The sequence below is a fragment of the Microtus oregoni genome, unplaced genomic scaffold (assembly GCF_018167655.1).
Source record: "Microtus oregoni isolate MIOR12 unplaced genomic scaffold, Mior012 000007F_ref0000211, whole genome shotgun sequence".
NCBI classification, from domain to species: domain Eukaryota; kingdom Metazoa; phylum Chordata; class Mammalia; order Rodentia; family Cricetidae; genus Microtus; species Microtus oregoni.
In genome coordinates this window covers 22,672,579-22,684,684 of record NW_024543066.1, presented here as the reverse complement: position 1 = coordinate 22,684,684, position 12,106 = coordinate 22,672,579, and the positions used below count along the sequence as shown (strand labels likewise).

The window sequence follows — 12,106 nt, the reverse complement described above, 5'->3', positions numbered from 1 at the left end:
TGACAATGAATAAGAGTTCTCATTTCATCACACCCTCAAAAACACTTCCCTCTTGATTTCTTTGATAACGGCCATCCCTGCAGGTACGAGCTGACGTTTCACTGTGGTTTTGGTTTGTAGCTTCCTGTCGTTAGTGAAGTTCTACTCTTTTTCACATCCCCGTTGATCATTTATAGGTTTCTATGGTGTAAATGCGGTTTGTCTCCTCCGACACTCATGCGGAAGGGATTGCCACTGGAAGGTGGGGCCTCGTGGGAGATGTCAGGCCATGGGGGTTGGGAATGGATCAATGCCTCTCTGGGGTGAGGAGACAGGATCGACTCTCATAGGCATCTGCCCCCACTCGCAGACTGTGTTGCAAGCTAGGATGTTTAGTAGACCAGAGAGACTCAATGCATTTGACTTGTGATGTTTTCAACCCAGGTTGGGTTACTGGGCCAGAACCACACAGTGCAGAATGGCTTCACACTCCCACACGTCACAGAGGAAATAAATCCATCAGCTCTGATTTGGGTGGCAGTGTCCTCCTGTCTGCTTTCTCTCTCTTCTACTGTGATCTAATTTAGCTTTACTTCTTTTGTTTTTGAGACAAGATCTCACTACATAGCCCAGGCTTACTTCAAACTCACAATCCTCCCACCTTGGCCTTGCTAGTATTGCTGGTATGAGCTACCACACCAAGCTTCAAATTATACTTTTTCACTTCTTGTTTGGGGGTTTCCTGAGATGTCTATAAATTCGTGGCTGCCTGCTCAGATTTAAGACTAAAGCATAAATAAGCCACGTCAGCGTTAGCCCTGTAGAGCAGGACAAGGGACTTAACAGGATCAAGCTGGATGACCTCTGGGAATGACTTGGTGTCAATCTTTTTAGATCTTTTCTCTCGGGAACACTAGCAAGTGTTCTAGAAGATGGCTCTTTCAGTCTTCTACTTGGAGTTGTAATTATAGCCAGGCTCTGTTATGTACCCCAGACTCTCTTTGAACTTATAGGAATCCTCCTGCCTCTGCCTCTCAAGACCTAGGATTATAGCCATGAGCCCCAACTTGTAAGTGCTTCCTGCTTCCACCTGGGCCTGGAATCTTCAAAACCAATGACCTGCTGTCTTAGCCTTTCAGGAAGTCCTGCTTCTCTGATCTTCCTTTGAGTATCTCCGCCTGCGTCTCCATTTCCTTCTTTTTCAGTTCCCAGTGATAACCTTTTGAACTTCTGCACCATTTTCCTCGACCCATCGTCTATATTCCTCCCCTTAGTCACTCTGCAAGGAATCTAGGCAATTTCTGCTGTGGTCTTTCGCCTCCTCGCTTCAGCTGACTAAGTTTTGGTTTCCAATAATCAAGTTTCTAATTCCCAAGACGTCTGACTTTTTCTAATTACAGCCGTGGGAACGCTCAGGTCTGTCGGCCCTTTTGTTCCTTCAGGTATGAATGCATTCTGTATAACTCGGTGCCTTTTCTCCCACGCCATTCATGTTCCTCAAATGCTGGCCTTCTCTTGACTGTGAGCTTACTCTTGCACCTGAGGTAGAGCCCTCGTTAGCCTCAGTAGCCTCCTTGAAAGACGGGAGGTGCCAACATGTAGCTATGATGTGTACAGTGTTTGGCTGTTTCTTTTCCAGTTCCCTTTCAGATGCAACAAACATCTTTTCTTTCAAAGTATGCCCCACTTCCTCTCTTTCCAGCCCACAAAAGTTGTTTTTCAGTTCCAGTCTGGCTCTAAGCCACCATTTCCTGACCCTACTTCCTCCTTACACACACACACACACACACAAAACCAAAAGGCAAAAACAATTTGTGCTTTAATTTTTTTTCTTCCTCATCTTACCTCGATGCTCTGATTAGCAACTCAGGTTTGGATTCTGTGGTTGGTCCTCCACCCATAGGGACAGTCCAGCTTCTCTTTTACATCAGGGATAAAACCAGGAGGACTCCGCCATCCCTGTGCTTGGGCTTTTGTGGGTAACAGCTCTTGTGTAGAAGTAAGGATGAAAACAGAACACTAATTTTAATTACAGTGGTGGTCTCTTTCTTTGTGACCTCGGAAATATTCTAACTCTCTGATAAAATACCCTAAGCAAAGCAACTTCGGGGAGAAAGGGCTTAAATTAGCCCACAGTTCTGGGTCACAGGCCATCATTTCCGGGAGGTCACAGTGGCACAGCTGGTCAAACGGTGCTCCTAATCGGGAGGCAGATCACTGGATAGCTTGCTGGAGGCTCCCTCTCCTTTTCAAAGTCCAGGGGCATGAAATGGTGCCCCCCATATTCAAGGTGGGTTCCCAACTCAGTTAACCCAATCAAGAAAATTCCTCACAGGCCAACCCAATGTAGACACTCCCTCACTGAGACTCCCTTCCCAGGTAACAATTCCAGTTTCTGCAAGCTGATGACTAAAACCAATCATCACAGTGGTTACTGGGCAAAGGAAGCCATGCTCAGCTTTGGGGATGCAGAGGCTTCCTGTCCCTGAACTGCAATCATCAGGAGGTTGCCGGGCTCCTGCCCATAGGCAGATCCTCCATGACTCACTGTTTGGCCAGAGGTTCGGATCTCTGACCTCCTCTGGCCACCAGCTTTTAAAACTGGGGGTAAAGAGTTCTTCAAGCTCCTCCTCTTTGCAGGAACCCCCTCATCCACAGTCAGCAAAGTCGCTGCTTCAGTAAGTAGACTTGGGTGAGGTCATTTCTTGGGTCCATCATCAGTGCCCTGTGGCAAGAACTCGTATTTCCCCGAATCTCCTTCATGCCAATTTGTCAATCTGGTTGGATTGTGAAGTTGAGCTCCCACAAATGGAATAAAACACGGTCACCACCCACATCACAGATCAAAGAGGGGGTCCGTGTTGGCCCCGCGTGTTACTAGCCTGGCTTGGACCCTGCTGCACCCTTTTTGGAAAAACAATCACCTTGTTGCGATATTTTCACGTTCCTTCTGTGTGTTCTCTTTCCAGACACCCGGATTCTTTCTAACACTGACTGCGGTGAAGAGATGAAAAGCCTTGCATCGGTCTTCAGTTTGGTCCATTTATTTTCTATCTTTTATCAAAGTTCTTGGTTCCTGAGGTGTTTCCTACATAGTTTTCAGTGAAACATATAAATTTGTTTAGCTCATCCCCAGCAGTTTATAGCTGGGAACAGAAGGGAGCAGCTACATCGCCTGGTGACTTGCTGAACGAGGGGAAAGTCAGGAGCTGGCTCTCTGTAGGGAGTCAGGGAAAAGGGTCCATGGTATAAACTGCAATTCCATCCCACTGAGGGTGCAGGCTCTACGCTGAGGGGTGTGTGTATGTGTGTGTGTGTTGCTGGAAATTCAGAGCTGTGATACATGAAGCAAGCACTCCACATCTGAGCTACACCCATAGCCCTCCTTTAACTCCTAGACACGGTTTCCCTTTGGTTACCCGGATGTAGTGTAACAGCGGAATTAAAGTGTTTGTCTAGTAACCGTTTCGAGCAACCAGTGATGTCATAAACATAAGCCATACTTTCATTTATTTCAAGTCTTCTTGATACATAGAAGAAGATAGAAGAAAAACTATCTCTTTGGGTAATATAATTTGGCAGTTCTGAAGAATAAAGCACCTCCACTCAAAGGCTCACTGTTCTTGCTATCTTATTGTCCTTGATGGTGTGTGTTTGTTAATTTAGGAGCTTTCTTGGGTAAACTCTGTAGAGCTGTCTCCCTGTTACAGCCACTGACTGAATTCTCAGTACAGATAGGTTACTAGCCTGCTAATGACTGTGCAGAGGTTTTTAAACAATGCTTTGTTCTAGTAAGTGTCTACACCTTGCTAGACACACCGTGGGGGCTGAGGCACCTTCAGTCCATAGGCAGTTGACAAGTATACCTTAGCTTTCATCTCCTTTGTACACAAGGCCTCAAGATCAGCCAGAATTGAGAAACTGGGGGTACTTCCAGGCCATTCCTGAACATGTACGTGTCTTATAGACCCTTAGGAACACATCAGAGATTTCCAAAATTCTCTACAAAATCTTATTTTCCTAATGTGCGAAACAATCCCACACCAGTTAAGATTTAAAGGGATATTTTTTGGGGGGGGTAAAACTCACGAAACACCAACCGTCAGGAAAGTAGCGTAGTCGCCGGAACAGGAGCGGGGAATCAAGCGCAGGAACCAAGAGCAGAACCAAGAGCGCAGGCTGAGGCTTGCCGCCCCTTTTTAAAAGTAGACCACGCCCCAGTGGGCTGGTATTTCAGCAGCTATTGGCTGAAGGAGCGGAAGGTCCTCCTGCAGCATTTTCCAAAGACTCTTTTCAAGTCCCACCCACCTCCCCCAGTCTCAGTTTATTTTTATTTATTTATTTATTTATTTATTTATTTATTTATTTATTTTGGCTTTTCGAGACAGGGTTTCTCTGTGGTTTTTGGAGCCTGTCCTGGAACTAGCTCTGTAGACCAGGCTGGTCTCGAACCGTCTCAGTTTAAACGGTATAAACTGATTACATTTAACATTTGACAATGTGTTGTGGATAGGGGTTCCTCCAGAAAGACAATACCAGGTTGGGCTTCCTGGCCATTAATACCTGCTTTCTGTCAATGGCAGAGCTTCTGGAAGTCCCCATAACCCAAGCTGGCAAGACTAGAAAGCTGGGAGTGTTGACCTAATCCCTGCCATGTTCAGTGAATAGAACCCATGGACCTGGTGCCCAGAGTTCCTTGCAGCCCTTACTGTAAGATCAGAGTGGTCAGGGAGGGCAGGACAGCATGTCCCCAAATGCCCTAGCCAGATTTGAGTGCCGCCTCCTCCCACTGAGTATGGCGAAGGAAACAATACAAAAAGAAACTTTATTTTGCTGTATCACAAACCAGCAGGGAAATCACCATGATACACGTCCCCACTTCTGGTACTTCTGCCAGACACAGACCGTTCCATCCCTTCATGTCCTCAGCTGTAACACACAGGGCTCAGGCTGCCCCTGCTACACTGGGGACTTCCTAAAGTGGCCGGAGAGATTTCTCTTTGCCATATCAACCTCTCCCAAACTTCCGTCTGGGGAAAGAGTCACTGAGTCTCCCTCGTGGGTAACAAGGCTTGCTGACCCAAGATCAGGCGTGGTGGCCTATGACCGTGTTTGCTGACCCATGTCCAGACAGAGGTTTTTTCCTTTCACAGGGGTCTATCTCAGAGCCAAGTCCCATCTACTGCCCACTCTAGGAAACTCTCTCTTCAGGAGCCTTCTCCAGTCTTCAGTGAAGATTCCACAGCCACCTCCTCGATCTTCCAGCGGCACATGGGGCACCTGGCCGTGTCTTTGAAGATGTGCCAGGCACAGGAGCTGCAGAAGTGTGAGTGGCCACAGGGCATGAGGCGAGTGTTAGCGGTGTTGTGGAAGCAGATGACACACTCCTCTCCTGATGCAACTGGAAAAGGAGACAGCGTGGGTCAGGCACACATACAGGGTGGTCCACCTACCTACTGTGGATCAGTAGGTAGTCCACAGGGCAGGAAAGCACAGTGGTTAGCTAGAGCAATGGCTCAGTTGGTAAAGTGCCTGCTTGGTCTGGGTTGAATCCCCAGAAGCCACGTGAAATGTCAGGCACATGTTGGGAAAGCAGAGACCAAAGAAGTCCAGGGACTTGCTGTCCAGCCAGTCTAGCCAATCAGTGAGAGAACCTGTGTCAAAAACCAAGGTGGAGAACACTGGAGGAAAACACCTGAGATCTACCTCTGGACTCCACACACACATGCATACCAATGTGTACACACATGCACAAACATGTACACACACACATGAACAATCATGTACACACACATGCACACACGCACGCACGCACACAAATGGTTGGGGATGTGGTTCAGTTGGTAGAGTGCTTATGCACAAAACCCTGGGTTTGATTTCCAGCATTGAATAAAAACAGTAGTGATAACCAGGAGGTGGTGGCGCACACCTTTAATCCCAGCACTTGGGAGGCAGAAACAGGCGGATCTCTGTGAGTTCCAGGCCAGCCTAGTCTACAGAGCTGGTTCCAGGACAGTCAGGGCTACACAAAGAAACTTTGTCTCGAAACAAACAAACAAACAAAATACAAAAAAAAAAAAAAGAAAGGAAGGAAGGAAGGAAGGAAGAAAGAAAGAAAGAAAGAAAGAAGAAAAATAGGATTAAACTAGGCTTCAATCCCAGCATTTGAAACAGTATTGAGTGAACCTGAGTCCAGATTCAGCCACCCGAGGCTGTTTCAGACAAAGGAATATACTCTCCTAATTTGGGAATGAGCTAAAAGGCAGAAACATCCCCTTGTTTCTGGATCTCTAGCCATCAGTAAACTGTGGGAAGCCTCTCTGTGGTACCTAGAAAGATGGCTTTGAACAACCAGATTTCCCAGCCACTGCATTCGGTGCTGGGATCCAGGGATGAGTGCTCACCTTCAGGCTCTGGCATAGCCTCCCCGCTGATGATCCAGGCGTTGGCTTTAGGATCTAAGGCAGAAAGGGAAGTTCAGGGTCAGCTCCAGAAATCCACAGGCACTTCAGCAGCCACTCCCTTCCTCACTGCTAATCTCCCTGTCATGTTAGGAACCCAACTGAGAACTCTCACATCTTTCTTTGTTTTTTTCCTTTCTTTTTCACTTGTGTAGGGGTGAACTTCTACTTAAGTGCAAAGCCGCATGCAAATGCTCTCTCCTTTGTGAAACGCAACCAGCCTTCTAACGTTATTTAGGGCACTGGTCATATCTTATCATCATTTAGGACAAGGCTTGTGCCCAGTTAGAGTCTCCCATGCCCATCCTTACACTAGGCCATGGGCTGATGGCATACTGAGCATGAAGGAATGAACAATTCCTTCAGGGCCTCTAGACAGGTTCATGAAGCCACCCGGAATTCTGTCGCCACGCCACACACTCCGAAACCACAAGGATTGTCTCACCCAGCAGCTCAATGGCTTTCGTGGTCCCGTACACATCCATCACCGCCCATAGCGGGGCGCCCTGGACCAGTACGTCTTTGCGCAGCACGAGGGGGCGGCCAGCGTTGACCTTGGCGTAGAGCCAGCCTCTCCGGTTCACCCAGAAACAGACGACATTCCCCGCACGAACGAAGCCCTCTGGAAGCAGTGCTGCCCACGTGGGGCTCTGTTCCTCCAAGTCCGGGCACACGAAAGGCGGCAAGCAGGACGCGGCCACGTGTGCAGGGTCGAGGCGCGTGAAGCCCACGCGGAGGCCACCGCACCAGCCTTTCTCTTGTCGCAGCACGCGCAGCGCAACACGCTCACCGGGCCACACTGGCCGCTGGCTGAACACGATGCCATCGTGGAACGTAGAGCGCCTGTGAGCTGTGCTCCGCAGGTCATCCAGATGCACCTGCGCGCCGGTGGCATCCCCGTGGAAACTAAGGGCCTCGCTGGGCACCTCAGCGTCTGTGGGGCAGAGCAGATAGCCTGTCAGCGAGGGCCCATTCTAATCTCCTGGCTCCCCAAATAAAGACCAGCACCCTAGGCTAACCAGGCCTCCTACTGAGGACCACTTCAACGGCCCCAAGTTCCGTGGAACCACCTCCACACCCCAAACGACCTCAAGCCTCACCCGGAAAACCTCAAGGATCTACTAAAAGCCCAAAGGGCGGCCCACTCTACCTGCCTGGGTCTGTCCCCAGCTTCAGCCGTTTCTTCTGCCTGGGATGAAAATTAAAAGAACCTCTATATAAACCTTGTCTAAACTCAGCCCTGAACTATGGTTATTACTGAGATTGAACAGAAAAAGCAGCTTCTTGGTGTGGTGGTGCCGTAATTCCAGCGCTGGGGAGGTGTAGGCAAGTTCCAGGCCTGCCTGGGCTATATAAGGGGTTCCAGGCCAGGCCAACCTGGGCTATATAGACAGGGAACTATTATTAAACAAAATGAAACCAGACAGTTAGGCATATGAACTTAGATGAGGTTTATTGGGTCTTGTTGTTTGGTTGTTTGGTTGGCTGGATTTTGGTTTTTCAAGACAGGGTTTCTCTGGATAATAGTCCTGGCTGTCCCGGCACTTGCTTTTGTAGACCAGGCTGGCCTCAAACTCACGGAGATCCACCTGCCTCTGCCTCCCAAGTGCTGGGATTAAAGGCGTGCACCACCACTGCCCAGTTGAGGCTTATTGTTTTTGGTTGTTTTTTTTTTTAATTTATTTTGTAACACTTCTTTATTGGGTGCCAGGATGTATGCATGGGTGAAGGTCAGAGGGCAACTTGTAGAAATCAGTTCTCTCCTTCCACCCTGTAGGGTCAGGGGGGGGGGGGAGTTGAACTACAGATGTTCAGCTTGTCGGCAAGCACCTTTACTCGCTGAGCCCTTTCACCAGCCCCTAGATGAGATGTAACACTCACGGATTCTCACACACCTAGCCTGGAGGAGCGGAGCTGGCTTGCTGACTTGTGCACGCCCTGGCAGGTGGCCCACCATGGCCGTGCCTTCCTCTCTGTTTCTCTAACCTCCTTTCCCCACAGGTGAGCTGTATCAATGTCTCCTTCACCCCGCAAGGTGACTTCCTGGTCCTGGGGGAAGAGGGAACACAGTAGTTTCCCACAGGACAGGGGAACAAGTTGAGAAGGGTCTGCGGAGATGCCTAGGATCAGCCAAGGCCAGACATGGGCTTCAGAACCAAGGAACTTCTTATACTAAGGTACTTGGCAGTCAGGAGGGAAAGGTCCCTGTGGGGCAGCCCCTCTTCCCAGCCCTGGCTTCAAGAGAGCAGGAGCTGATCTGATCCCAGAGACCTGCCTTGCCTCTTTAAGTGGGGGTGAAGAGAGGAAGTCAGCTGACTGTTGGCTGAAAAAGAAAGATGAACTCAGTCTGAACTTGAGCCAGGTCCGGGCGAGTCCCCATCCCCCACCAGCCGATTGTCTCCTGTTCCGCTTACAGACCACAGGTCTGCTTGCAGAGCCAGACATAGGACTGAGGGCTCCTGGTGCTGCCGCCAGAGCCCGCCCCGTCACTCAGGTGGGTCACAGCCACCATTCATGTGAGGGACTCAAGAGAAGACCAGGGATAAGCTTGGTAAGGGACCTTACCAAGTGGATGCTGGAAACAGTCCCCTGCCACCCTGCTGCTGGAGAAGCCAGATGTACTCTCCAGAGAGCCCCAAGCAACAACCCTGGTCCATCACAAGAGCAGAAATAGAGCTAAGTGGGACCTTCAGCCTCATCCACTGCAGCCTCAGTGGAAAGGACATGCATCCTCTTTGGGTCTGAGAACTTTGAACTGCTCATCTCTAAATGGTGGCCAGTCCTCCCTGGCTGTGGGCAGGGTGTTCACCTAGCCATCCCCCATCCCCAGGAGGATAGAAGACTGGAAGATCTGTTCTGGAATAGAGGGAGACAGACAGACAGACAGACAGACACACACACACAGAGAGAGAGAGAGAGAGAGAGAGAGAGAGAGAGAGAGAGAGAGAGTCAGTTCACTGCCCCATCTGTTTTCTAGAGGAGAAGCAGGAGAATCTGGCTGGCAGAGTGTCCGTTCGTGAGGAAGGGGACTGCCCTAGGAATGCCCTCTGGGAGATGCAAGGGTCCCTTGGCACCCCAGGAAAGGAAACCTTGGCCTGGATGCCAGTTTGAGTGGGCAAAGCTGCACTGCAATGCAGGAGACTCCTCAGTGGCCTGTGAGAGTTACGTTCTCATGTCCTATGTTACAGGAGAAACTGAGGGATTCCACTGCTGCCTCCCCAGGTCGCTGGGTGGCCAGAGCCTCTTGAAGTTGAGAGAAGGTGTTCTCTCAACTGCATGCTCAGGCCTTGTATCCCTACCTTCATTAGCCTCTGGGCAACTCCCTGAGTGTGGCCCTTAGGAGGAGTCACAACAGGCAAGCGACAAGGGGCCTCTTGAGGCTTGGTCTCTTCTACACTCACTCTCTCGGATGGCTTGTGTGGGTTAATCACTGAGAATGGCCCAGGCTGAGTAGGGATGAAAGCCACCCTCACCCAGCGAGTCTATCAAAGGCTTCAGGACTTTGTCCCCGATAGGGGCCCCACCTTTCCTTTACAACGAGATTTGCTTCCTGACTTTAGAGCCGGGTCACAGTGGCACTAAAGGGGTGAACACCGTCTCCATTCTGCCCTGTTCCGACAGCAGAGCCTTGCAGGGATCCTCCCACCCGTTGACTAAGCAAACTGACAGATCCCACTGTTGGATTGGGGAGAGGCAGAGGTGGGCACAAGCTAAATACAACTCTCTAATTGGGTCTGTTCCAGCTGGCAGGGCTGGCACAATGTTCAGAGCACTGTCCCCTGAGGGTTGGGTTGCTGTTTTTGTGCTGAGCCCCATTTTCAGGTCAGATCCTGAGGCTCCCCAGAACAGAGTTAAGTGGAGGACCCTCTTCGATGACTCCACCTTTGGGTTCCCCAGTGCTGTAGGGAAGGGGCATTGCTGGCCTGAACCTAGACCGCTAGGAAGTTTGAGACACACAAGTCGTGTCCTTAGGGTCAGCCCATGATGGCCTCCCACTGTCAACATCTTCATCACCACCCCTCCAGCCACCAAGGCCTTTGGGGTGCCAGGCACCCACTCAGCCCTTTGCAGCCTCCTGTTCTACTCTCTGCATCCTGTATAGAAGCACTCAGAGCTTGTGGGAGAGGGGAGAGAGTCTCGGGAAAGGTCCCTTCTAATCTTCCCAGCACCAAGGAGACTGTGGACTTGGCTGTGCGCGCACACACACATACACACACACACACACCTGCACCTGTTACATGACATCCCTTTCAGCATTGGTGCCCTGCCTTGAATCCAAACACAGCTGCCACACAGAGGTGGCTCAGGGTGTGGCATCCATCCACTGTGAGTGAGCCTTGGGTGCTCGCCATGGGGCCCTAAGCAGGGTTCTGCTTGTGCATCTCCAGGTTGCCTGGTCCCAGACTCTGTGCTAAGAGCTGCCTACTCACCCACGTCCTTCTACTAAGGGACACTGTGACCACAGGTACAAGTAAGTGTCTCAGAGAAACTTCCTATCTCTTTACTATTTAGACTTAGATATTTGGAGCCTTAAAGGCCATCAGGGTGGGTGGCATTATCCCCAACCTTCAGAGGATAAAAACCAAGGACTCAGCATCAAAATGACTTGCCCCTGGGCCATCTCTAATTTGGCAAAGCTGAAATCCCTCATCTTCTATCTTCAGCCCTCTAAATTCTACTTCCCACCCCAGTCCTGTTTCTCTCTTTGTAGCCAAGTCTTAGATGAACACTGGTTACAGATAGTGGGTGGGGAAGGAGGGGTGTTTATTTCTGCAACCATCTTGGATCTGAGTCACCCAACCTCTCCTTGGTTCCTGGGAAGCCCGGAAAGTCACTGCCTCGTGCACGCCAGACCTTGGCAGAAACCTCCTCTAGCTGGCAATGACCTCAAGGTCTCAGTTCTCCCCTTTCCAGACCTCCCACCTGTACTCCCTGTGGTCCAGCCTCCAGAAGCCAGCTCAAGGCATACAGGAAGTCTACTTACTGGCCTCAGGGCTGAGGCGAGCACCCATTTGCTTGGGCTCCTCCTGAGAGACAAGTCCTTGTGTCTGGAGATGTCTGTGAAGGCCAGTGGTCAGGTTTACAAGACTCTGAAGGTTCCCCTTTTATAGGCTGGAGATCACATTACAGGGTTGATGATTAATTAGATGCTGTCACGCATGACGATATCCGGGACTTTCCCCATGATGTCTCCCGGCTCACAGTAGACCTACTACTGCAGGAGGCTGGCCTGAGAAAAGGAAGCGGGGACTGTGAGTGTGGCTGCAGCATAGAGTTCTTCCTCTCTGCCTTCTAATCAGCCCTTGCTTGTGAATGAGAACTGCCCACAGCCTGTTAATAAACATCTGGGCTCACCCCCAGCCCCCTGCAAGAACTCTGGATGTCCCTGGCCTGGGGTGAGATGTGGACATCAGAAGTTTCAAGGAGTATGCAGCCGGCATGGCTCACCATGGCAACCCCACATATAGAAGGTGCACAGCAGGTTAAACTGAATGAGCTAAATCCCAAGACCTGTGCCGTTGAGCCTGCCCGGTGGCAAGGACGGTTTGGAAGCTTATAAATACCCTGCACCCCTGCTGCCCCCAACAGCAGCAGCAGCTGCCTAAGTCCTTCTTGAGACTCCAGATCAAGGCCACAATCAGTGGCTTCTTTGGACCCTTACAGAA

At 50.3% G+C, this 12,106-nt stretch overlaps 1 protein-coding gene across 1 annotated transcript; it reads right to left on the bottom strand.

The window, feature by feature from the left end:
- Nucleotides 1–4,785: 4,785 nt before the first annotated feature.
- Neurl3 (neuralized E3 ubiquitin protein ligase 3) lies at nt 4,786–11,577 on the bottom strand. The gene is made up of 4 exons (XM_041656241.1): nt 11,425–11,577; nt 6,886–7,374; nt 6,384–6,437; nt 4,786–5,380 (listed from the first exon to the last, which is right to left on the bottom strand). Exons 1-4 carry the CDS (start codon nt 11,450–11,452, stop codon nt 5,187–5,189), a joined length of 765 nt encoding a protein of 254 aa, XP_041512175.1. The 5' UTR covers nt 11,453–11,577; the 3' UTR covers nt 4,786–5,186.
- Between the last annotated feature and the right edge of the window lie 529 nt (nt 11,578–12,106).